Consider the following 22,742-nt stretch of genomic DNA (forward strand, 5'->3'; position numbering starts at 1 on the left):
CCCTGTCGCCAGAGCGGCTGGGCGCCTGCCGGACGGCCTCCCCCTGGACCCTGAGCCCAGGATGGACAGGCCGGACAGCACCGCACAGGAAGCAGCCCTCCCGCCCCGAGGGGCGCCCTGCGGTCCTGGGGGGCTCCCCCTCCTCGCGGCACTCCCACCGTCCACAGCTCTTCCCTGAGGACTCAGGGCGGCTCCCTTACAGAAACAATGAGGCAGAGGCTTGGGCGCCGTCAAGGGGCCCCCCCGACAACTCGAGCAGGGTTGGGGGCAAGGCCAGGTGGGGGGGCCTCCGCTGTCCCCAGGCCACGCTGCCTGCTCGGGGGCGGCAGGCTCGGGGCCTCAAATGGGTTCTTCCACGTCCAGTTAGTGAGATGTGCAAGACGAGCCTTGCGTCAACTCGATTTAAAAATGTACGTTCCAGTAAGATGACCCCAAAATACAAGCGTCCTCTCAGGGCAGGGCTGGAAGCTCCAACCGAGTGGAGACCCTCGGGTTCCTCACCCCCATAAAGAGGGGAGGCCCCCACAGAACCCGCCCCGCCGGGCAGCCCCAAGACGCGCTCATCACGTCTCTGACCAAGCCGCGGAATATCGACGCGGTGACGGAGGCTGATGGCCATCCTCACGGGTGACACGCGGAGGGAAGGGACGACTAACGGAGGAGCCAAACTCCAGAAACCTGCTTGCAAAGAGCCCGGGAGCGGGGACTGGTCTGGAGTGCGTACGAGCACCGGGGCCACCCCGCCACCAGTGCCGTGACCTGAGCGCCATCAGCTCGGCGCCAGGGGCGGGAGGGGTGAGCGCCGCAGGGGCGGGGCCTCCGGCGGGGCGGGGCCTCCGGCGGGGCGGGGCGGGGCTTACCTCTTCTCCTTTCTGGATTCTCCGACTGGAGCTGATGATGATCTTGTGGCCGCGCTCGAAGGTCACCACCTCCGCCACGCAGTTGGGCGCACACGAGTGGTTGATGTACCTGCAGGCCGCAGTCCAGAGATGGCTCACGTCCAACACTGGGCGGGCCCTTCCCACCTGCCCGCTCACAGCACGCGCGCCCACGGACACAGACAGCAGAGCGGCTGCAGGACCTCAGCGCCCCGGCCGGCCAAGGAGCCCGGCCCTGGCAGTGAACGTCCTGACCCCAGACCACCAGGGAATTCCCAAACGTACGGGAAGAATGTAAAGTAAAAACTCTTGCTGTGACTGAAGGGCCCCCCACCCTGGCCCCCGCCTCACCTGGCAGGTCCTCCCGTGAGCGTGGCGTCGATCACGTGGTCACTGTCCATGCGGAACATGTACACGCCTCGGTTCTGAAAGAGAAAGTGCTCAGCACCTGCCTGTGCCCAGGCCGGGAGTGCCCGTCACCCTGAACCAAAGGAACACCTGGCAGGTCGCCTGTGATGCCAGGCTCACTGATCCCATTACGGCCTCGCAGACGGTAACGCCGACGGAAAAACTGGGGAAAATAGGAGACTATCCAGGCGTGGTTTCTAGGGTCACAGCCAGCCCAGGCCCCAGGCGCCCAAAGGCTCAGGAGGACGCGAGCTCACCTGGGACTCGTAGAGCTTCTCCTTCCTGTTGGCGACCTCGTTCCGGATGATGGTCCCGATGTACTCGATGACCATGGTGTGCTTCTCGATGTCCCGGGCAGCGTACAGGCCCAGCCCCTGCGGAAACGCGCGCACGCCTCAGAGCCACTGGCTTCCAGCAACAGGCCTGCGTGCTCCTTCAGGCAAAGGCCCTGCCCTCAGTCCCAGCAGACGCCCCAGGAAGACCCCACCTGAAGTTATGTGGCCTCTGCACGGACTTCACTCTCATCTGAACCCGTAACACTGGACTTGTCTTTAATTTTTCCACCTAAAGTCATGGTATCACTCCCTCGTTTGTCTTTTTTTTTTACACTAAACCCTGAGGGCATTTTTACAAAGTGTTTCTATCTGGCCATCTTTTCTGGTGGGCTTCCCTGGTGGCTCAGCTGGTAAAGAATCTGCCTGCAATACGGGAGACCAGGGTTTGATCCCTGGCTTGGGAAGATCCCCTGGAGAAAGGAAAAGGCTACCCACTCCAATATCTCATGGACTGGAGAATCTCATGGACTGTATATGTATAGTCCATGGGGTCGCAGAGTTGGACACGACTAAGTGACTTTTACACATCTTCTCCCATTCGTGATTATCACACCCAGATCCCACCAACTAAACAGGCTAATGGCTTCTGCTATTAATTTTATCCCACTGTGATTTCTAAAAGGACATAACAAACTTATGAAGCAGGAACAGGGCTAACTGTAAGGGACTATTACAATGTGAGTTTCTGCATTCTCAACTAAACCGACTAGAAGACCCCCCCCCGGCCCCCCGCCCCCCCCGCCCCCCGCCCCCCACGCCGGACACAGTCCTTGTCAAGTACCATCTGGGAATAGACGGTACGGGGGCTGTTGCTGGGAGACTTTGGGGTCAGAATTAACTTCTGAAAAGAAATACTCATGCGGTTTGTGTGTTCAATTCCAGGTTGACTCCAATGTGACAAAGCAGGATATACAGAAAGAATCTGCATGGAGGTGAGTACAGCTCAGTGTAAGAGACCAGAAGGTCACTGGAAATGAACTGAGAATCCAAACAGCCAGGCACACGTGAACACTTCGTGAAGGAGCTTGGTAGTATTGAAATTCAGTTTAACATGGATGGGTTATGTATTACTAAATGGTGCCCCCACAACTGGTTATTCAACAGAAGAAAAAAAAATGTCTTAAAACACAAAAAATAAAATCACTGAAAGAAAAAGAATCTAAGAAACTTCACATGCAATCTACAGTCTTAACCAAGAATAGAAGCTATGGAAAATTATATATCTGTTTGACTGTATAAACATTAATACTCCTAGAGTAAAAAACATTCCACACTTACTGAGGTATTTTCCCCTAAAAAACATCTTTTGCCAAATAGTACAAGTTCTTATAAATTGAAAAATGGACAAAGGATATGGATATGCAATGCAGTTCACAGCAAGCAAACATAAATGGAAAACCCAAAAGGTTGCAACTGAGGTGACAACACCAGTCTGTGCTTAACAGGCTGGCAAAAATATAAAAGCGTCCTAACACTTCAAATGGGAAAACAAGAAAAAGTTTCGTACTCTGCAGGAGAAGAGCATACAATTACAGCCTGTCTAGAAAGCAGGCAATGTCTACAAAAATGAAAAGTACATGTATTTCTATCCAAAAATCTCATTTGGGAGCACACACTCCACAGAAGTTACATGGGTATCTGTACAAGTCCTGACGGCAATGCTGTTTCAGGAAAGAACTCCAAACACAAGAAATGCTCGGCATTAGTGCAATGGTTTAACCAATCACAGCTCGTCGATTTCACAGAAAGGAAGAGCCACTGAAGAATGAATTGGAGCTAGACGTGTCTGAATACTGGCAAGAGACCCTGCCTTCCCACACGCACACAGACACGTATGTGCTGTTAAGACAGCAGCATGGGGAAAAACAGGGTCTTTCGCAGGTTGTTAGCATGAGGACCTGGGAGGTGGACGGAAAGGAGGTGACAGAGGAGGAAAAAAAAAGGCGAGCAATTACCAAGAGCCCTCAAAAAAGATGACGGACTGAACACAGGCGGTTAAAAACCCTTCACACAACCGGGAAAGAAACCAACACTGAGGAGCAGGAAGGCAGCATGAACGAGCCATTTGGAAACATCTTAAACGGAGAAGCCACTGAGCAGAGGAGGATGCTGGCGTGGCCGGAAGCAGAAGTCGAGCACTGTCGGCCCCAGGAGCCGAGACACGCTCCTTCAGAGATGAGAAAGAGCGCGTGCGTCTGTAACACGCAAACAAAGTGCCAGAGGAAAAGACAGAGGAGAAGGTGCAGACACCACGCAGAGGCATCTCAGGGTCAGGACGAGGAACCCCAAGACAAGGCCACGCAGAGGCATCTCAGGGTCAGGACGAGGAACCCCAAGACAAGGCCACGCAGAGGCATCTCAGGGTCAGGACGAGGAACCCCAAGACAAGGCCACGCAGAGATCAGAGCTGAGGCGGAGTCTTCTCTGGCGGCATGAGGACCGTCACGGGGCCCGCCTGGGGGGCCAGACTCGGAAGACCAGGGACCACAAACCTGCAACCTGGGCAGAGCCTCAGGTGATGCTCCTGCTCGGGGGCTGGGCCCCGATCTCAGGGACCCAGTATTTGTGGAGAGAGAAACAGAGGCAGGACTTTGCAGAAGAATCAGCACAGAAACCTTTCTTAGACTCATGGCCACACTGCTTCAGGCTGAAAGGACTCACCACTGGGGAAAGCAACGGGCCCACTTTGCTAAAACACTGGAACAGTGAGTCAGAAGAAGATCTTAAAAGTTTCCACATGAAGAACATGGATAAACAGCGTGTGAAAGCCACCTTCTACCTGAGGGACCAGCATGGCTTGTGACTGAGACTGCACAGGAGGGGCGGGCAGGCCTGCATGGTGCCCACAGGTGAGGCGGTCAGAGCAGGGCAGCAGAGCTGGGGTGGGTCAGAGCAAACCTCAGAGAGAGAAAGGCAACAGACCCCAACGATGCTGTGGGTCTGTGCACTGAGGCCGACGCACAGACCTAGCAGTGGTACCCTCACTCAGCAACACGAGGAGCCTGGGGGAGAATCTGGGTCCCCGGACCCACCTCGGCGAGTGTGACCTGCCCCGGCGAGCGTGACCTGGGTCCGAGGACCCGCCTCAGCGTGACATGGGTCGCCTCGGAAGTGTGACATGGGTCCCAGGACCCGCCTCAGCGAGTGTGACCCAGGTCCTGAGACCCACCTCAGGAAGTGTGACCTGGGTAAACTTGAATGCCTATTAGCCTCAAGACAGTTTTACCTGTTCCACAACCTACCCAAATACACGATGATTTCATGAAAAGAAGGCTTTCAAAATTGGGCACCTTTGGAAAACATTTTCATTTGTATTTTTCACAAGCAACTTTACCCCTAGTGAGCTTGCCACGGCTGCCGTGCAGGGAGAATACAACGCTCCCTGCCTCCCATGGGGTCTTAGCACAATGTAAAAACGTGTTCAGAGGCCAGCTCCCACTTGGGGAAGAACAGCGTCTGCGTCCTGAGACCGCAGATGGAGTGGCTAGTGCCCAGGCCTCATACAACACTGCCCGACAGGGTGTCTCCCTCCGCGGCCTGCAGCCTCCTGGCTCGCACGCTGGACACCCCCCTCTCCCCGAGAGTGCCCCGCCCGCCTCTCGCCATCCTGGACATGCAGCCCCCGCTCACCTGAATCCGGGACCGGGCCAGGTACACGTTGGACTTCCACTCAGTCTTCATCTTCCGGTACTGCGACGACTTGGAGTGGACGAACTGCTTGCTGTAGGGCGCGCTCAGCTCCCCGGTGACGGTGCTCTGGAAGGACTTGGAGGTGCTGGTGCTGTTCAGGGTGTGAGGCCTGCGGACGGCGGACGCCGACAGGGAGAACACAAGGGGGACTGAAGGCGTCTCCGGGTGGGCCCAGCGGGTCCAGCTGGTGCTGACAGGCACACACACGGGGAACCGCCGTGCGAGCCGCGCGGCCAGGCCGCAGCGAGCCGCAGACACAGCCAGGGACAGCGGGGTTTGTAAGCAGCAGACGCGCCAAGCACAGACACCACTAGCAGGCCTGGAAACCCCGGGCTGCACTATGTGAAGTCAAAACAAAATACCTTAACACAAACCTCTTGGCATGGGCACTCATTTTAGGTTCGGACCGGGCACAACCTGTGGGGTTGACGGCCAGCGGCAGCTCCATGAGGGGGTTCCGGCCGTACCGGAAGGTGTAGTTTTCACATGCCTCAACCCCAGGGAGCTGGAGAGAAGCAGAGACAGACAGACAGGTAACTCATGTGATCAAGACTGCAGGCAAGACAGACCCGCCACAGCACGCCCCAAACAACTCTGTGAAGACAACGTGTCGATGTTTTCAGGATGCCGGCAATATGAGGCTCTGTGCAGACAGAAGCAGCCGCCCTCGGAGCCTGACTGTGGTGAGCTCACTGCGGCCGGGTCCGGGGAGTCAGGGTGACCTGAGGGCGGCTCGCAGGATCACCTGCGTCACAGGCCTTTTCTGCAGCCTGTCTCCTGTGGACCCTGCCCGTGAGAGGCGTGACAGAGGCCCAGCACCTGGGGAGGGTGCGGCCAAAGCAAGCGGTGGCTTCCGGAGTGTCCTCTCTGCTCCACAGAAAGCCCGTCAATGACTTTCTTGAAAACAATGCCTTACTAGCTACACAGTTTTCCACGAGCATTGTGTATAAACTCACTATTGCACGTGTGTGACATGCAGGCGTCAGGGACTCAGGGCTCATGAAATCCAGCCACATGCTAGTGACCAACCTGGGCCTTGGTGGGAGAGTGGATGTGAATGCCAGGCACCAACCTGCCGCCCCGCAGGAGCAAGGCCTCACCCCACCGCACGGCTGACACCCAGCCCCACAGACCCTGAGCCCTGTGACCTGCCCTCGCACATCAACACGGACACAGGAGCGACTCACGAAGGCCTGTTTTCTCTCAGGCAGGAGCTCATCACCGGCCAAGCCACTCCCTGGAAGTGTGGGGACCGTGACCACCCCACCCGGCGTTAGGGGACGCGTGTGGCGGGACAGGAGGGCAGCCCCGCACTCACTGACTCGGCGATCCGTGCCACTGCAGAGACGGTCAGGCCGAACAGGTCCTCCCCTTTTAGATAGGCTGGGAAAAGCTGCAGCATTTCAGATTTTTTCCTTACACAGGCCACGGGCTCCAAAATTTTATCCCAAACACCTACATTTGGACAAAAAGATATTTTCTAATAACAAACTTGCTCTCAGGTAAAGAGGAAAAAGGATGCCATATCAAAACAAAGGCAACATGAAGACCCACTGCTCACAAAGACTCACCAGATCCAAGTAAAGCCCATGGGCAAGTTATCACCTGCTTATCGGATGACAGTAGTTTTTAATTAAAGACTTTTTATAAAGTTTTGGGGGAAAAAACACGCTACAGTCAGAGAATTAAACAATAAAGCTGGAAAGTAAAGTCTAACATAACTGAAATTCATGCTGGCCATGCAGCGTATCAGATTTTCAAGCGATTAATCCACTTAAGTAACACCTGCAGATAGATCCTTTCCTCTCAGAGTTAAGTCAAAATCTGAAATTGATATTTCATTGGAATTATCTTTGGAGCATTTTCTCTTAAAAAAAAAAAACCAAACTACTAAACTTACTTAAAAAAAGCAGTTCTGCACCACTTTCTACATCAATAAAAACAACAATCTAGGCTTAACTAACCTAGAGGCCAAAATTAAGCGAATGATTTCTGGCTCTAAATTTAGCATCTGATGCTCCTGAGATAAGAATCTGTACAATATGCTTTATTTTTTCCCACATTCTAGGTGATGTTAAGAGGGTCCCTAAGGTGACAAGCAACCTCTACCTAGAAGTCACTCTATCTATCTAATACACCGTTGGCATTTCTAAGTACACCCTGATGTGAGGAAGTCTAGCAAGCGCGTAGCAAAGACAAGGGGGGCACACGAGGAAGCCGAGACCCGCGTTTGTCAGCGGAGAGCCGCCCTGCTGCCTGGACACACAGCCGCGAGCAGACCCTGGGGAGCACTGCGGCGAACCCTTCCCTGGCCTCAGGCTGCAGGGATGCGCCTGACCTTTGGGCGAGGTGTCGCTCAGGACGAGGTCCTCGTGGCCCTGCTCCACGACCCTGATGAGGAACACGGGGCGGCCGTCCTGCTCCTCGATGGAGCAGAGGTAGCGGCAGCGGCGGTTGGCGTAGCGTGTGCTCCAGTACAGCCGGCTGGCCTCGTAGCCTACGGGGAAGAGCGCCGTGGGCGAGTGGAAGGCCGGCATCTGCTGCGGGAGCAGCTGGCCGATGGCGTGGAAGACGAGGCTGCCCACGCGGAAGGTGTGCTCGCGCTCGCCGCGCTGCACGATGCTGGCGATCTGCCGCACCTCGTCGCGCTGCACGTACACCCTCCTGAAGACGGCGAAGTAGCTCAGCTCCTGCTCGTGGAGGCCCTTTGGTTTGTGCATGGGACAAAGCATAGTTTTATCTTTAAAAAACATGCATTGTGCTTTAATGGCGCAAGTGAAGTGGTAAATGTTGGTGCAGCGGAACCGGTGACAGCCACCCGTGGCCCCCGTCTTGTGGCAGAAGACGCACTTCATCTGCAGGCCCCTCCGCAGGGCCAGCTCCACGTTGATCAGGGCGCCAGCCTGGGTCTCATAGACCTCCGTGGACCACAGTGCACAGTTCAGGTGGACCCACAGGTCCAGGTCGAGGTTGAGCAGCCTCGCCGGCCCGTCCGTCAGCCCGTCGCCCTCTTCGTGGCAGAAGCAGCACTTGCGGTAGTCTTTGGGCACAGGGTCGGGCTTCAGGGAGGTGCCCAGCTTCTTCAGAAACTCATCGATCTCCTCCTCGCAGGGGGGCTGGAAGGCCCCCTTGGGGACCACGATGTGGATGCTCCACTTCCTCCACTTCATCCCTCTCCACTTCTTAGGGATCGGCCTGCAGTCTTCAAACCCACCGTGGACAGTTCTCAGCCGAGGCTTTAACTTGACTGTGACCTTAAGCTCATCAGGCTTTGCCTCCACTTTGGCCGCTTCAAAAGCAGGAGGGAAAGAGATGGGAGGGGACGCCGGGGGTGAGGCTCTCTCCTGGAGCTGTGGTAGGCAGCGCACATCTAGCGAGGAGATGTTGTTGTTGTACTGATGTGGCGCTTTGGGAGGCAGCTCTCTTACAGGTGACTGCGGCAACGAAGGAGCGGATTCCTGCGCAATTGAGAAAAACAATAAAAGAGTCATTCCAAAGCTCCAAAAGCAATTCTGCCTAAAGCAAGCAGCCAGGCAGCAGTTCTAACAGCGTGTGTGGGTCTGTAAGCGAGTGGTGAGGAAGCACGCACAGCAGACGTCGAAAATGAGCGCCCACCGCACCACACGCACCTAACAAGTATTGACTGGGGTGGGGAGGGGGCGGGGGGAAGGGTTTCTCTACAAAGACCTAACTCTGGAGAACATTCTGCGCTTAAACCGTCATGGATCCTCCCGTTTCAAATCATCATAAAGCCTGAAAACTCAGTGTTGCCACAGGAGTGAATATAATTTACACAATGAAACAGTGTTCCTTGTGAAACCAAATGAGAACTTACTCTTCTATGAGCTTGCCCCACCCTTTGAAATTCCTCTTTGTTAATCCTAGGCTTAATAAATGGGCATAAATGTGAAAGATAGGGAAGATGTCCCCATCAGTAAGTCGTATTTAACTTTTTCTCAGAGGCTGCCTGGCTCCCACTGAGCCACTGAAGGGGCTGAGCTGAGATAGAAGCCCGGTTAGTTTCTCTTTAAAGTATCATAAACGAATCAACAGCAAACGAATCAACAGCAAACCTGCAGGATCCCCCCATCCAGCACCATTCTGAAAAACAGAGAGGCCTCACTGAAAATCCAGCAGCAGGCAGGCGCTGTATACTGACGTAAGCAACTATCTGGTGAATAAATCAACTTCTCCCTTATAGGCTCATGTATTTTGCAGTCTAAATTTATTTGGCACTTAGCTTGAATTTAATTACACCAGGCACTGCTGCTGGTTAGAAAACTAGACTGGTCTGACCGAGACAGTCTGCATCTCACCTTGCTTTCTGAGGTTTTCGCTTGTGCAGTTGATGAATAGAGAATAAAGCAGTTGTTACTACAGAAGACGATGTCCCTCTCCACTCTGCCGGGGCCGTCTCGGGAGCCCTGGAAAGCAAAGAGAAGGGTATGGCAGCTCAGCAAGTCGGAACTCAACAGAGAGGAGATCACACAGAGCAGTTTCTGCTGCTGTTCTTAAGTGAAGCCGAAAAGTAGCTACAAACCAATATTTAGCATAGAATAATTTAGCTACAGAGAAAAACATTAACAAACTCTCCATATTTCACTCTGTCTAAAAATATGTGCTTCTCCTAGGGCCCTGCAGAACAGGCTGCTGTAGCTACAAGCACATGAGACATACGCCAACGCTACTTCCAGGAGGAGGCATCCACAGGGCCGTCAATGGGCTCCTCTGGACGTGGGAGAGGGCAGCGCCCAGGACATGGTGGGGCGGGGAGGGAACACCCGAGTACCTGGTTCACAAAGGCCAGATCTCTGGCCGACTTCCTCACGCCGCTGCCCAGGATGACCACCTTGCAGTGACAGCACCACTGGGGCCTGAGTGCCGCGCGCGCTGAGACGCCGCGGCCGGCATCCTTGTATCCACAGAGACCTGGGGACAGAGTGCGCGTCAGCAACAAGCGCCAGCAGCACGGGGCGTGCGGCACGGCGCCCGTCCACCGGGCGCGGCACGCGGCTCCAGGCCTTCAGTGAGAGCCATCTTCTCGGCAGTGGTTGCGGGGTGTCTGCTCTGTGCAGGACACTGGGGGACGAGGAAAGGAAGCTCTCCTCACATGGCTGGACACAGGGCTGGGAGAAGCGCAGAAGGAACCTGGGACACACACGTCATCTCCAGTCTACGTGTGAACCCTGGACACACGTGTGTCATCTCCGGTCTACGTGTGAACCCTGGACACACGCGTGTCAACTCCGGTCTACGTGTGAACCCTGGACACACGCGTGTCAACTCTGGTCTACGTGTGAACCCTGGACACATGCTTGCCATCTCCGGTCTACGTGTGAACCGTGGACACACATGTCATCTCTGGTCTAAGTGTGAACCCTGGACACACATGTCATCTCCGGTCTATCTACGTGTGAACCGTGGACACACATGTCATCTCTGGTCTAAGTGTGAACCCTGGACACACACGTGTCATCTCCGGTCTACGTGTGAACCCTGGACACACACGTGTCAACTGTGGTCTACGTGTGAACCCTGGACACACGCTTGCCATCTCCGGTCTATGTTGTGAACCGTGGACACACATGTCATCTCCGGTCTACGTGTGAACCCTGGACACACGCGTGTCATCTCCGGTCTACGTGTGAACCCTGGACACACGCGTGTCATCTCCGGTCTACGAGTGAAGTGAGTCGGGAGGGAGAGTGCTTCTGCTTGTAGGTGAAGATGACCCGAAATGTCTCATGGAAAGTGAAGAGGCTCACACACCAGGGTCTTATGTGAGTGCAACAGGAAAGTTACAGAGAGACAGAGATTCCGGGGCTAAGATAAAAACTGGTCAGGACCCGGATTAGAAGGCCCGAGGCCCCGCAGAGTGCAGCACTCGTGTGGCTGCGGAGGGTCACGGGGAGAAGCAGGGCGGGCCTGAGTGACCAAGGGGCCGGAGCTGAGGACTCAGCCTCTCCCAGGGAGGCCCGAGCGCGGCTGGGCTCCGGCGGCAGGCGAGCGCGAGCAAGACACAGCAGCACGATCAGCGACGAGACGAGGGGCGTGGGGCGAGGCTGGGGGCGGGGGCCTTGCTCGGCTGAGGCAAGGGCCACCCCTCTCGGCGGCGGGGATGGTGCTGGCAGGCCTGCGGCAGAGAAAGGCCTGGAGACAGCGCGGGAGCGATGGGAAAGGACACAGAGGGGACAGCCTGTCTGCACCCTGGGTGCAGGGGAAGTGGGCGGGAGGGGGGGTGAACAAGTCTGGGGGCGCAATGAGCACCCCGCTGACGCAGGCTCTAACGCAGCCCCGGGCACCACAGGTCAGGTCACCACAGAAGGCAGAACACACGGGGGTTAATCCACCGAGGACCGGCCGGCGTGTGACCTGTTATTCGCTAAGACCGAAGTGAGATTGCAGAGGAGGAGCGTGACTTTGGCGTCAAGAGCGTTTCGAGTTAGTGACACGTAAACCAGCTCACCATTGCTTGCCGGAGGGAGCGGCGTGCTAGGCTGCTTCAGGTGGAAAGAGCTGGCTAGCCTGGGAGGGCGCGCAGATCCTGGTGGAGGCCCACGAAGAAATACACGCTGTCGATACTCCAAACCTGGGTTTACTCTGTGGCTACTGACCAAACCCACGGATGGAACATCTGGAGCATTACTAACCTCGTAGCTGTTAGGGATCCGAACATGGAGGAGGTCGGAAAATGCAGCCACAACACTGCTAATGTTCTAGAACAAAGGCAAACACTGCGTTACCACCCAGAGGAACAGAGGACACCGTGGGAACACTCACGCTGGGACAAACACATACACTGCGAGCAAACCCAGCCATTCTTGTTCAGACCTGAGAGTCTCAGGAGGAGGAAGGGTTGCGATGGGCCAATATCCAAACAAAGCTCTCATAAACAGAGGTCCTCGCACAGGGGCTCCAATTAATGTTAAGCATCCATCAGAGCATTAAACTGTTTTAGATGTTTTAGCACAAGCAATGAGCGGATAATAAGCCTTGTCATGGTTTTTGCAGCTGGTCAGAAGCTTCGTTCAAGTGGACTCTTGCAGCTCTGGACAGAAGTCTGCCATAATCTACAAGAACACACCACTATTTTCTGTTGACAACCAAAACACCCCGTCAGTGACTATGAGCTTGGCTGCCAACAAAACGCCTTCAAGAATTAACAGAGTCCTCAGAAATGTACTAATGTCTGATACGGGAACTGGAACACATTCATAGCTGATGAGAAAGTTCCTCACTGCTTAACTGTGTGAAAACAGTCATCAAAAGGCTGCTCTCTAAGGAGTGCTCCACATACCCACATACACTCTAAGGAGTGCTCCGTGTACACACACACACTCTAAGGAGTGCTCCGCGTACACACACACACTCTAAGGAGTGCTCCACGTACACACACACTCTAAGGAGTGCTCCGCGTACACACACACACTCTAAGGAGTGCTCCGCGTACACACAGACACTCTAAGGAGTGCTCTGCGTACACACAGACACTCTAAGGAGTGCTCCGTGTACACACACACACACTCCAAGGAGTACTCCACATAACCACATACACTCTAAGGACTGCTCCGCGTACACACACACTCTAAGGAGTGCTCCGTGTACACAGACACTCTAAGGAGTGCTCCACGTACACACAGACACTCTCTAAGGAGTGCTCCACATACACAGACACTCTCTAAGCAGTGCTCTGCGTACACACACTCAGGAGTGCTCCGTGTACACACAGACACTCTCTAATGAGTGCTCCGCATACACACAGACTAAGGAGTGCTCCGCGTACACAGACACTCTCTAAGCAGTGCTCTGCATACACACACACACACTCTAAGGAGTGCTCCACGTACACAGACACTCTCTAAGGAGTGCTCCGTGTACACACACACACACTCTCCAAGGAGTACTCCACATAACCACATACACTCTAAGGACTGCTCCGCGTACACACACACTCTAAGGAGTGCTCCGTGTACACAGACACTCTAAGGAGTGCTCCGCATACACACAGACACTCTCTAAGGAGTGCTCCACATGCACAGACACTCTCTAAGCAGTGCTCTGCGTACACACACACACTCTAAGGAGTGCTCCACGTACACAGACACTCTCTAAGGAGTGCTCCGTGTACACACACACACACACTCCAAGGAGTACTCCACATAACCACATACACTCTAAGGAGTGCTCCGTGTACACACACTCAGGAGTGCTCCGCGTACACACAGACACTCTCTAATGAGTGCTCCGCATACACACAGACTCTCTAAGGAGTGCTCCGCGTACACACAGACACTAAGGAGTGCTCCATATGCACAGACACTCTCTAAGCAGTGCTCTGCGTACACACACACACTCTAAGGAGTGCTCCGCGTACACAGACACTCTCTAAGCAGTGCTCTGCATACACACACACACTCTAAGGAGTGCTCCGTGTACACACACACACACACTCCAAGGAGTACTCCACATAACCACATACACTCTAAGGACTGCTCCACGTACACACACACTCTAAGGAGTGCTCTGTGTACCCAGACACTAAGGAGTGCTCCGCGTACACACAGACACTAAGGAGTGCTCCGTGTACACAGACACTAAGGAGTGCTCCATGTACACACACTCAGGAGTGCTCCGTGTACACACAGACACTCTCTAAGGAATGCTCCACATGCACAGACACTCTCTAAGCACTGCTCTGCGTACACACACACACTCTAAGGGGTGCTCCATGTACACAGACACTCTCTAAGGAGTGCTCCGTGTACACACACACACACTCCAAGGAGTACTCCACATAACCACATACACTCTAAGGACTGCTCCGCGTACACACATACTCTAAGGAGTGCTCCGTGTACACAGACACTCTAAGGAGTGCTCCGCATACACACAGACACTAAGGAGTGCTCCGTGTACACACAGACACTCTCTAAGGAGTGCTCCATGTACACAGACACTCTCTAAGCAGTGCTCGGCGTACACACACACACTCTAAAGAGTGCTCCGCGCACACACAGACACTGAGGAGTGCTCCATCTATACATTCTTTAGTAAAACGACGAGAGCTCTGACTTCACCCGCCCTTTCTGTCTGGCTTCGGCTGAGACCGGCCCACCGCGCTCGCAGCAGCGGGCATGTGGGGGTGGCTCAGCCAGCCCTAGCCTGGTGCTGCTCTGCAGGCCACGCAGCCAGCCCACCTTTACCTCAGCAGCTGCAGGGTGCAGGGTGATTGCCACAGATATCAGACCCGACCTGGGACCATTTGGGGATGAGCCAAAAGGTGACGTGAAAAATAAAGTGCCTGGCTCAGTTTTGATATCATTCCTTCTGGATTCCAAGCCTTAAAAAAACAGCAAGGACAAGCTGCGTGTTAAGCCTTTTCTAGACTCAGGCAGTAGCCCACCCTCCCCCACACCGGGTGCCCCTACCTCTGCCGGCGTTGCTGGGAAGGATGGGGATGATGGGGGACGGCACGGGCTCCGGGGGCTCCTCTTTGACTAGCGACAGGTCCGGGTACCTGCTCACTTCCATCCCAACCACGCTCTCAGGGGAGGATGAGGGGACAAAGCTGTCAGGGCTGTCCCGCTCTCCCCCGTGCTCCTGCACCCTGAGAGGAGGGGAAACACGTGTGGGCATATGGGCACATCCACCGCGAGGGCTTCCCGCAGCGGCCCCGCCTGTCCACGCCTGTGACCTCACTGTGACTGCACAGCGACAGTAACATGAGAAGCCACAGATTCAGTTCGGACCAAACAGGAATTCCCTTGGAAAAAAATAAATGTGTTGAACTATGAAGTAACTGAAGTACATGTCTTCTGACTAAAGCTTCAGCATCCAAGTTTAAACAGCTGGCAAAGGAGGAAGATGCTGCATCTGTAACTCAGCACAGACAGAAGGCTCCCAGCCCTGCAGGGTCTCAGCCCAGCGAGACGTGTGTAGGAAGAGGGGCAAGTGCGTCCCCCACGCGGCCAGTCTCAGGGCAGACAGCTCTCCCACAGCTGCAGCTGACTTAGAGAGGGGAAGGGTGAGAACCTGAAGGCCTCAGGCTTCAGAGGCCTGTATTTTTCTTAATGGATAAAGTTAAAGTGAAAAAAACAGAAGAGATGAGACCAGAAGTTAAAGGTTACCAAGGCAACTGGGGCTGGAAGGCGAATGTGTCCTGGGCTAAACGTGGCAGGGCAGCCTGAGAGCCTGGGGTCTCACCCAACCCTGAGCAGACACCTTTGTGCTGAAGGATGTGGTTTAAGCAGCGTTTAACACGGGACCCAGGAGAGGGTCCCTGAACAACCAGGGTGGGCACTATACACGCACACCTGGGAAGCTGCCCACCACACAGCGCCTGACTCACGACTCACACAAAGCCAGCAGTGAGGTGAAGGAGGAAGAGGCCTGGGTCCTAACTCTGGACAAGGCTTTCTCAGTCAGCCCACAGCTTTCTCATTAATAAAGCAGAGGAACTTCAGCTTGGACAATGATCTTTGGAATACTGTGCATGTCCCACTGCTTTACTGTCTATTTGATTATTTGCTGAATTTCCTGTATCAGGAGATTTCTAAAATGTACAAATTCTATTTAATCGTAAGAATGTTTTATAACGGATACATTCTGAAGAAAATTACTCACCAAATTTTACCTTTTAAATGTCTTTACATGCCTTTCCTATAGACGTTATGCTATATACAAACATAAATAACGTTTCCTAATAAATGAAATAACTAACAGGTATCTGAGAGCAAGGAACGCCTACCTTAATTCCTCCTGGTTGTTATGGGGCGGAGTTGGGAGTGAGGCGGGGACGTCCACCGTTTCGGGGCCTTGGGCAACCGCTCTGGCCAGCAAGTCATCCTGTGGTCTGAACGGCAGCTGAAACCCTTTAGATCCTAGGCTTTTGGTAACTGGAAAAGTAAAAACACAAACCCCTCAAGTACGTTCAGCTGAACCGATGGATGGGAAGAACCCCACAATCTGACTGCCATCTCACCGCATGCAGCGGCACGCGCGGGCTTGGCATCCTACCTTCGTGGCTCACTAACACGCCAGCTTTTCCAGCAAGCTCTTCAGTTGTTGCAAAACCATTTGCCATCTTCTGACAAGCCATAGGAGGTGGTGTAGGAGGAAGAGAGGCAGGGGGTGTTGGAGGATTACTTAAATTATTCTGCTGCAGGAGACCAAAAAATTTTAAAATTATATGCTACAGAGCAAATATGCCACGACCTTGCTAAAACTTAGTTCTGTGAATTTTTAGCACAGGGAAGCAAGGCTACAGAAATGTAATCAGATGCATCTTCATTCCTAAAGTGCACACCAAGTAGAAAAAGAGATGTGCAGGCCAGGAGGCTCTTCCGTGGAGCAGATACCCACAATCCTCTGGACATGCTACCCACAGGCTCGCTTTCCCCAGCTTGCGTACTCAGTTTTGAAATTAAGAAGCAAATTGACACTGTGCCTCATTCAGTTCTATACAACTCACTTCAAGTTTCACTGTTAAAGCCAGTGAAGGATAGCTTTAAATTCAACCAATAAACCGTAATTAAGTTAAGATATGCCCCAGTTCTATCAAAAATTTGAGAATTTAAGATCCCGCTCCAATAACTGCAACTCGTGTGTTAGGTATTAGCATCTGGATTGTCCAGAAATCTCAAAAAGCAGCAAAAGGAGTAGTAATAATACTAAACGGATCGAGCCATTAGCAAACATAGTTCCCTCTGAACAGTTCTCCCTGTCTGTCACCCCTTTGTCATTTGACTTGTTTGTCTCTCGGGAACTGTTGGCATCTACCAACACCATCACGCTAAGCAAGTGCAGGGCACAGTCAACATGCTGCAAAGACCTAGGAGCTCACGAAGATGATGAGGCTGTGTGGAGAACAGCCCGCATCAGAAGAGAAGGCGTTTGCAAGAGTTGGGAGAGGTTCTAACTGGAGAGGAAAGCGGACCACGATAACACACAGAGCACCACAAGAGAAGGGCTTTAACGCTGAAGAAGAGACGCCCCCAGGGACACTGATGATGCTCTCAAGTATTTTTGCAAAAAAAAAAAAAAAAAAAAAAAAAGGATCACTTTACACAAGTCGGATGTGAAGTCAAGAATATCTAATGAGCCTATCACAAAACTTTGTTTAAAAAAAAAAATACCAAAGGATAAACATGGTTTAGTTTGGTATTATTTTAATAGCTTAAGGATTAATGCATAGTTGCAACTGGTACCTAAATTATTAGACTTAACACATTTTCCAGGGTTTTTCACTGTATTTTTTATGGTAAATTCCTAACTACATTTTTTTATTCTATTTACTATGAATTCGGATTCATCTTAAGAATTAACAAAGATTCCTAAGACACTAAGTATTTTCCTCTACCACAGAAACACATAATGGATGTTTTTTCAGTGTGTATTCTGACCTATATGAAAACACTTTACTTGGTCAAGTTTTAACCTCTGAGTTAAACTCAAGTTTAAATGGAACCTGGAAGATTAGATGTAAACTAGATGGAAAAACGAGACCAGCTCTACCAGTTCGGCTATGGTATCCAAAAGAGGAAGCAAGGCGACACCTTGGCAGAGAAACATACCTTGTACATCAACTGAGAATAGTAATCCGAAACCCCTTCAAGGGCGGCACTGCCAAAAGCTCCTAGAAGTCGATTCCCACTATTAAACTGGCCACTGCCGTAAGGAAGAAAGTGGGCAAAGTTCACTCCAATGACCGGTTCCATTAGAGGGAGCAGAGAGAGCTGCTATTGAAAAACACATTTAAGAGTAATGTACACGGCAAACAAAACAAGTGTTTCTCCATTTTCCTAAGACCCAAGGCAACTCAGTCAAATAAGGCTTGAGAAAAATAAGACTTAAAAATGTCAAAATGCTGGAATAAGTGAGAGAGACTACAGGATCTTTTTGAGATATACTTAAAAATGAGCCTTATCCTCATCTGTCTTAAAGAGATGCTGCCAGGCATCTAGCAAGAAAAACACCTTCCTTCTCTCGGCTGAGCAAGACTCGGGGCGGACCTGAGGCTCGGCGCCCCCAGCGGCCCTCTCAGCAGCTGTCTCCCACCTTCTGTGACAGCCACGAAGGTGTAAGGATGGACTTTACTACGGGAGAGACCAACGCCTGCGTTTCTCTGCGTCCAGAGTCACAAGGAATGCGGACAGAATTTTCCTGGCTGCTGAGGCTGCTCCCTTAGAACGTAAGTAAATCTCGACAATCCAGCTATTTTAAAGTAATTCTGGGGTGCCAATGGAAGAGGTGCAATTTGCTTGCAAACAGGGAATCTGTTAGGCTCCTTGTTGAGATGTCTCTTACCCCTCTACTTTTTGGAAATGATGGCAACCAAGAGAGTTACATAGGGCTGAAAAAGCATCTGACGTCTCACTTCCTTGAAATTTACAGGGACTCTCCGGGAGGCTCACCTGTTTGAGGTGGGTGAAGGTGTCGCTGGTGGAGTACAGAGCTTGTCTCTCCTCGTCCTCCTTTTTCCTCTTCTTTGACCGAGGCGCCGCTTTCTCCCCAGTCCTCTGAGTCCTTTTGCTTCGCTGTTTCTTGGTTTCACTTCCTCCATCTGTTTTTGGCAACTGGTTGTTGCCACATCCAAGACCACCTTGCACTTGAGCCCCCAAAGTTTGCTGATGTAATCGGAAAGGTTAAGAAAGAAGTGAACCATCCACGTGCTCGATTTTCAATTCCTGCTAACTCAGCTCCATGCTAAGACACACACTCCCCAGGTGGGTACCCCAAGCTAAGGAGGGAAGACGGTGGCCTCAAAAGGCCAGCCTCCTGAGAACGGCATGCCCCCTTTTAGACACAACTCTCAGGTACGGAAACTGGTAACAGCTGCGAAGCTTGGCGAGAGAGCAGAGCTCATCCCCTTTCAGAGACGCACAACCCCCAGCCTGCCCGCCTGCCCGCCTGCCCGGGAGCTGCTGATGGTCCAGAGCCCCCTCTTCTCTGGGCTTGGGAAAGGGTGCTCTGTGGCTGGGGAACAGGTGGCCCGAGCGAAGGCTGTGCCGGTCTCTGCAAGGTGGTCACGGTGCCTTATCTGGGCTCGCCTTAGGAAGGGGTGAAGCATAGGTGTGTGGAAACCACTGCTAGGCCCAGAAAAGCATCACAGACTCTGTCTCTCAGCCGAGAGGCCCATCTAGCCTCAGAGAGTGATGAAGACAGACAACGTGCTTCATTCCAGTGCGTTCACAGCCACACATCTGACTGACTAACCACCACCACACACTTCGAGCCAACGAAAGGAGACCGACACAATGACAAATAAGCCTCTCCTTTCATCTTCACGGCGAAGAATGAACCAGGCATTAAGGGCAGTGCTACCAATACCTTAAAGATATGGGACTCTTTTTAGGAGCCTTATTTCTAAACTTGACACTCAATACGGTGCTACAGGCAAGTACAGTTCCTAGAGTTCCTAGTGCAGTTCTTACAGTTATTTTAACGTGCTCTGCACTGAATCTTCAGGGGTTTACAGATTACAGTCTAAATAACATCGTGCATAGGTGGCAACACTTTTCTGTACAAGGCCAAAAAACGAGTATCTTATCACCAACTCAACAGGCATGAGTTTGAGCAAACTTGGGGAGATAGTGAAGGACAGGGAAGCCTGATGTGTTGCAGTCTATGGGGTCTCAAAGAGTGGACACAATTGAGTGACTGAACAACAACAAACATCTTATGCTTTGCAGACCAAACACCGTCTGTTACAAACACTCCACTCTCTGCCCCGACACTACAAAATCAACTACAGCAACCCGTGAACTGATGAGTTTGGCTCTGGGCTAATAAAATACTTTCAATTCAGACACCAACCTTGAAGATCATAATTTTCACATTGTGCAACATCACGGTTGCATATTTTCTTCAACCATTAAAAAAGCAAAAACAACTCTTATCTCATACCAATGAGGCTATGGCAGCAGGCACACGGTGCCCGCCCCAGGGCGGACCTGAGGTTCTCCAAGGGAGGTCCCCAGAGAGGCAGACAGCAGCCCCCAGGACGGGTGCACATTCTCTGGTCCCACCCCAGACTTGCCGGATGTGAACCCGGGCAGGAGGCCAGCCAGTGGTTTCACAGGCCCTCCAGGTGGCTCTGGCACATTCACATTCCAAGGACCCTGGCCTACAGCTGTGCCTCTTTTGTCCACATGAATGTGAATCACCTGGGATCTTGTTAAAAACACATTCTGATTGGTACGTTGGTGCTGGGGGCACAGGATTCTGCTTCCTAAGCAGCCCCTAGCTGAGGCTGACACCCAAGGACAGCATGGGGACGAGTATGGAGCAAGGCCCAAGCACTGCTCTGTTGTTCTCCAGTCACTAAGTCCTGTCTGACTCTTTGGTGACCCTGTGGACTGCAGTCCGCCAGCTCCCCTGTCCATGGGATTTCCCAGATAAGAATACTGGAGCAGGTTGCCATTTCCTTCTCCAGGGGATCTTCCTGACCCAGGAATCGAACCCAGGTCTCCTGAACTGGCAGGCAGGTTCTTTACCACTGAGCCACCAGGGAAGCCCTAAGCACTTCTTACTGGCTTATAAGAGAAGAATAATCCAACTGCTTGTTAGATGTGCAGGGTCAGGCCCTGTAAGTGCCTAAGAGAATTCTCCCGTCCTCACAATGACCCTAAAAACCAGCCATTACTGTACTTCAAACTACAGAAGAACACAAAAGTTTAAAAATTATCCAAAAGTTTGCCTGAGATAGGAACAGTTCACATTTTAATGTTTCTGATCTTTCATCTACGTGTACATATGTTATGATAAAAACACAATGAACTATATTCAATATTCTTTTATTCTGGTGGCTGTCTTTTAAACTTGACATGTGGTTTGTTCCTTGTGACATTAAACTTTCACACATAGCACAAATTTTAATGGCTGCAAGAAATCTGTCTATCATTCAGATATATATATGGAAACATCAAATCAGTAACTAGAACATTGGATTTAGGTTGCTTTCTCTCATTCTTATCAACAGTAAAGACAAAGCCATCCAGTAGCTTTTTGTGTGGTCGCGTCTTTGCACCTACCAGAATGTTACACCCCTCCTGCCTGGCCACCAGACGGTCACAGGTATGCACCGCCTTTCATAGCATCACAGGCACAGGGTGAACCCTAATTCTTTTCATCCTTGTGACAACCCACCGACAGGGAGCATTACTGGTCCTGTTTTACAGGAGAGGGACCCGAGGCACAGAAAGCCTGACCCGCCCAGGCTGCGCCCTGGGAAGAGGAAGCATGGACTCAGCGCAAACTGAGGGGGTGACCGCTACACGCCAGCAGAGGCTTCACCCCGACACCACAATCAACGGCCACTCTGTGAGGGAAAACAGTCTCAGCACGGAGGGAGATGGGGCTGTCCAACTACGGCCACAACAGTTTCGCCTTGAGTGTGACTAGAAAGTAAATAGATTTCACCGTCTGTAAAATGGGAGTAATAACTGTGCCTGTGTTATCTCAGGGCAAGTGCTCAGCACAGTGTGACCCCTGGAATGTGGTTAAGAAGGCATCGCCCTGGTAACCTAGGGCCCTGCTCCCTGCTGCCTCCCAGACGGACAAACACGTGACACGGTCCAGATATTTTACACATATACACGAGCTGACCTCGCCCTTGTTCCATCGCAACACTCAGCAGCATTTTTTACGTATAATTGCTAGTGGTGTTAGGACAAACTTCAGTTCACCGGGTACCGCCTCTGTGGCGAGCACTGTGTCAGGTACGGAGGACGGAAGGGGGCTCGGGTGCAGTCTACACCGTTCAGGAGCCACCTGCGTCCAGAGGTACTAGAGACACTGCACGTGAGCACACGGGCACTCACTCGCTGGCTGGGCTGAGACGGTATCTGGGGAACATGATTCTAGAGCTGAGTTTTGAGAGACAGAGACACTGGCCAGATGTGAATTCTCTGAGACCCTCCGGGGCTGCAAGGTGCCCAGGATTCCCAGGGGCAGAGGAAGCGACAGACTGAGTGGCCACAGAGCTGCCTCTGGGCCGACGGCAAGGACAACTGAAAGCCTCACCAGCACCAAACCCACAAAACCCACGTCTGGATCTCCGGAATCGGCACGCAGTCTCTACTGAGTCAGACAGAGGAAGCAGAGCAAGCCAACGCTTGCAGAAGGAAAGGTTCCATGCACAACTGCATGCGTGGACAACCAAAGTCCCCAGTCCACTCAGTTAAAAAAGAAGATCTAATTTGAGAAGCTCTGTAGGGAATTTATGAAAACAGCAGCATGGCACTGCAGCTTTTGAAAGATAAGACAAGTAGATAAACTCCTATGACCGAAAAAACCTGCTGTGGGAAATATCTCAGGGAAATTCACTGGAATGCAGGAGATGGAATCTTGTAGAGGAATATTTACAAGGAATTCTGCACACAGATGAAGCAAATCCAGTGTTCTGTAACTTAAAAATGGAAAAATACTAACA

The 22,742-nt window shown here is 52.3% G+C and overlaps 1 protein-coding gene across 15 annotated transcripts in view; it reads right to left on the minus strand.

Annotated features, from left to right (window-relative positions):
* Positions 1-22,742, minus strand: part of KMT2C (lysine methyltransferase 2C) — a 256,929-nt gene that overhangs the window by 2,137 nt on the left and 232,050 nt on the right. For 8 of the 15 annotated variants that reach the window (XM_069588764.1, XM_069588770.1, XM_069588768.1 and 5 more), the window contains 16 exons: positions 18,724-18,936; positions 17,884-18,048; positions 16,328-16,469; positions 16,059-16,206; positions 14,740-14,918; positions 14,515-14,651; positions 11,778-12,027; positions 10,101-10,240; positions 9,628-9,735; positions 7,650-8,769; positions 6,630-6,766; positions 5,674-5,816; positions 5,252-5,420; positions 1,544-1,660; positions 1,230-1,303; positions 861-969 (listed from right to left, as the gene is read on the minus strand). In XM_069588764.1, the coding sequence (XP_069444865.1) occupies positions 861-969; positions 1,230-1,303; positions 1,544-1,660; positions 5,252-5,420; positions 5,674-5,816; positions 6,630-6,766; positions 7,650-8,769; positions 9,628-9,735; positions 10,101-10,240; positions 11,778-12,027; positions 14,515-14,651; positions 14,740-14,918; positions 16,059-16,206; positions 16,328-16,469; positions 17,884-18,048; positions 18,724-18,936 (3,351 nt within the window). Of the gene's footprint in view, positions 1-860; positions 970-1,229; positions 1,304-1,543; positions 1,661-5,251; positions 5,421-5,673; positions 5,817-6,629; positions 6,767-7,649; positions 8,770-9,627; positions 9,736-10,100; positions 10,241-11,777; positions 12,028-14,514; positions 14,652-14,739; positions 14,919-16,058; positions 16,207-16,327; positions 16,470-17,883; positions 18,049-18,723; positions 18,937-22,742 lie in introns of those variants that run through there. The other 7 variants (XM_069588773.1, XM_069588766.1, XM_069588763.1 and 4 more) reach the window with 7 other exon arrangements.

Source organism: Ovis canadensis, chromosome 4, assembly GCF_042477335.2.
Source record: "Ovis canadensis isolate MfBH-ARS-UI-01 breed Bighorn chromosome 4, ARS-UI_OviCan_v2, whole genome shotgun sequence".
NCBI lineage: Eukaryota > Metazoa > Chordata > Mammalia > Artiodactyla > Bovidae > Ovis > Ovis canadensis.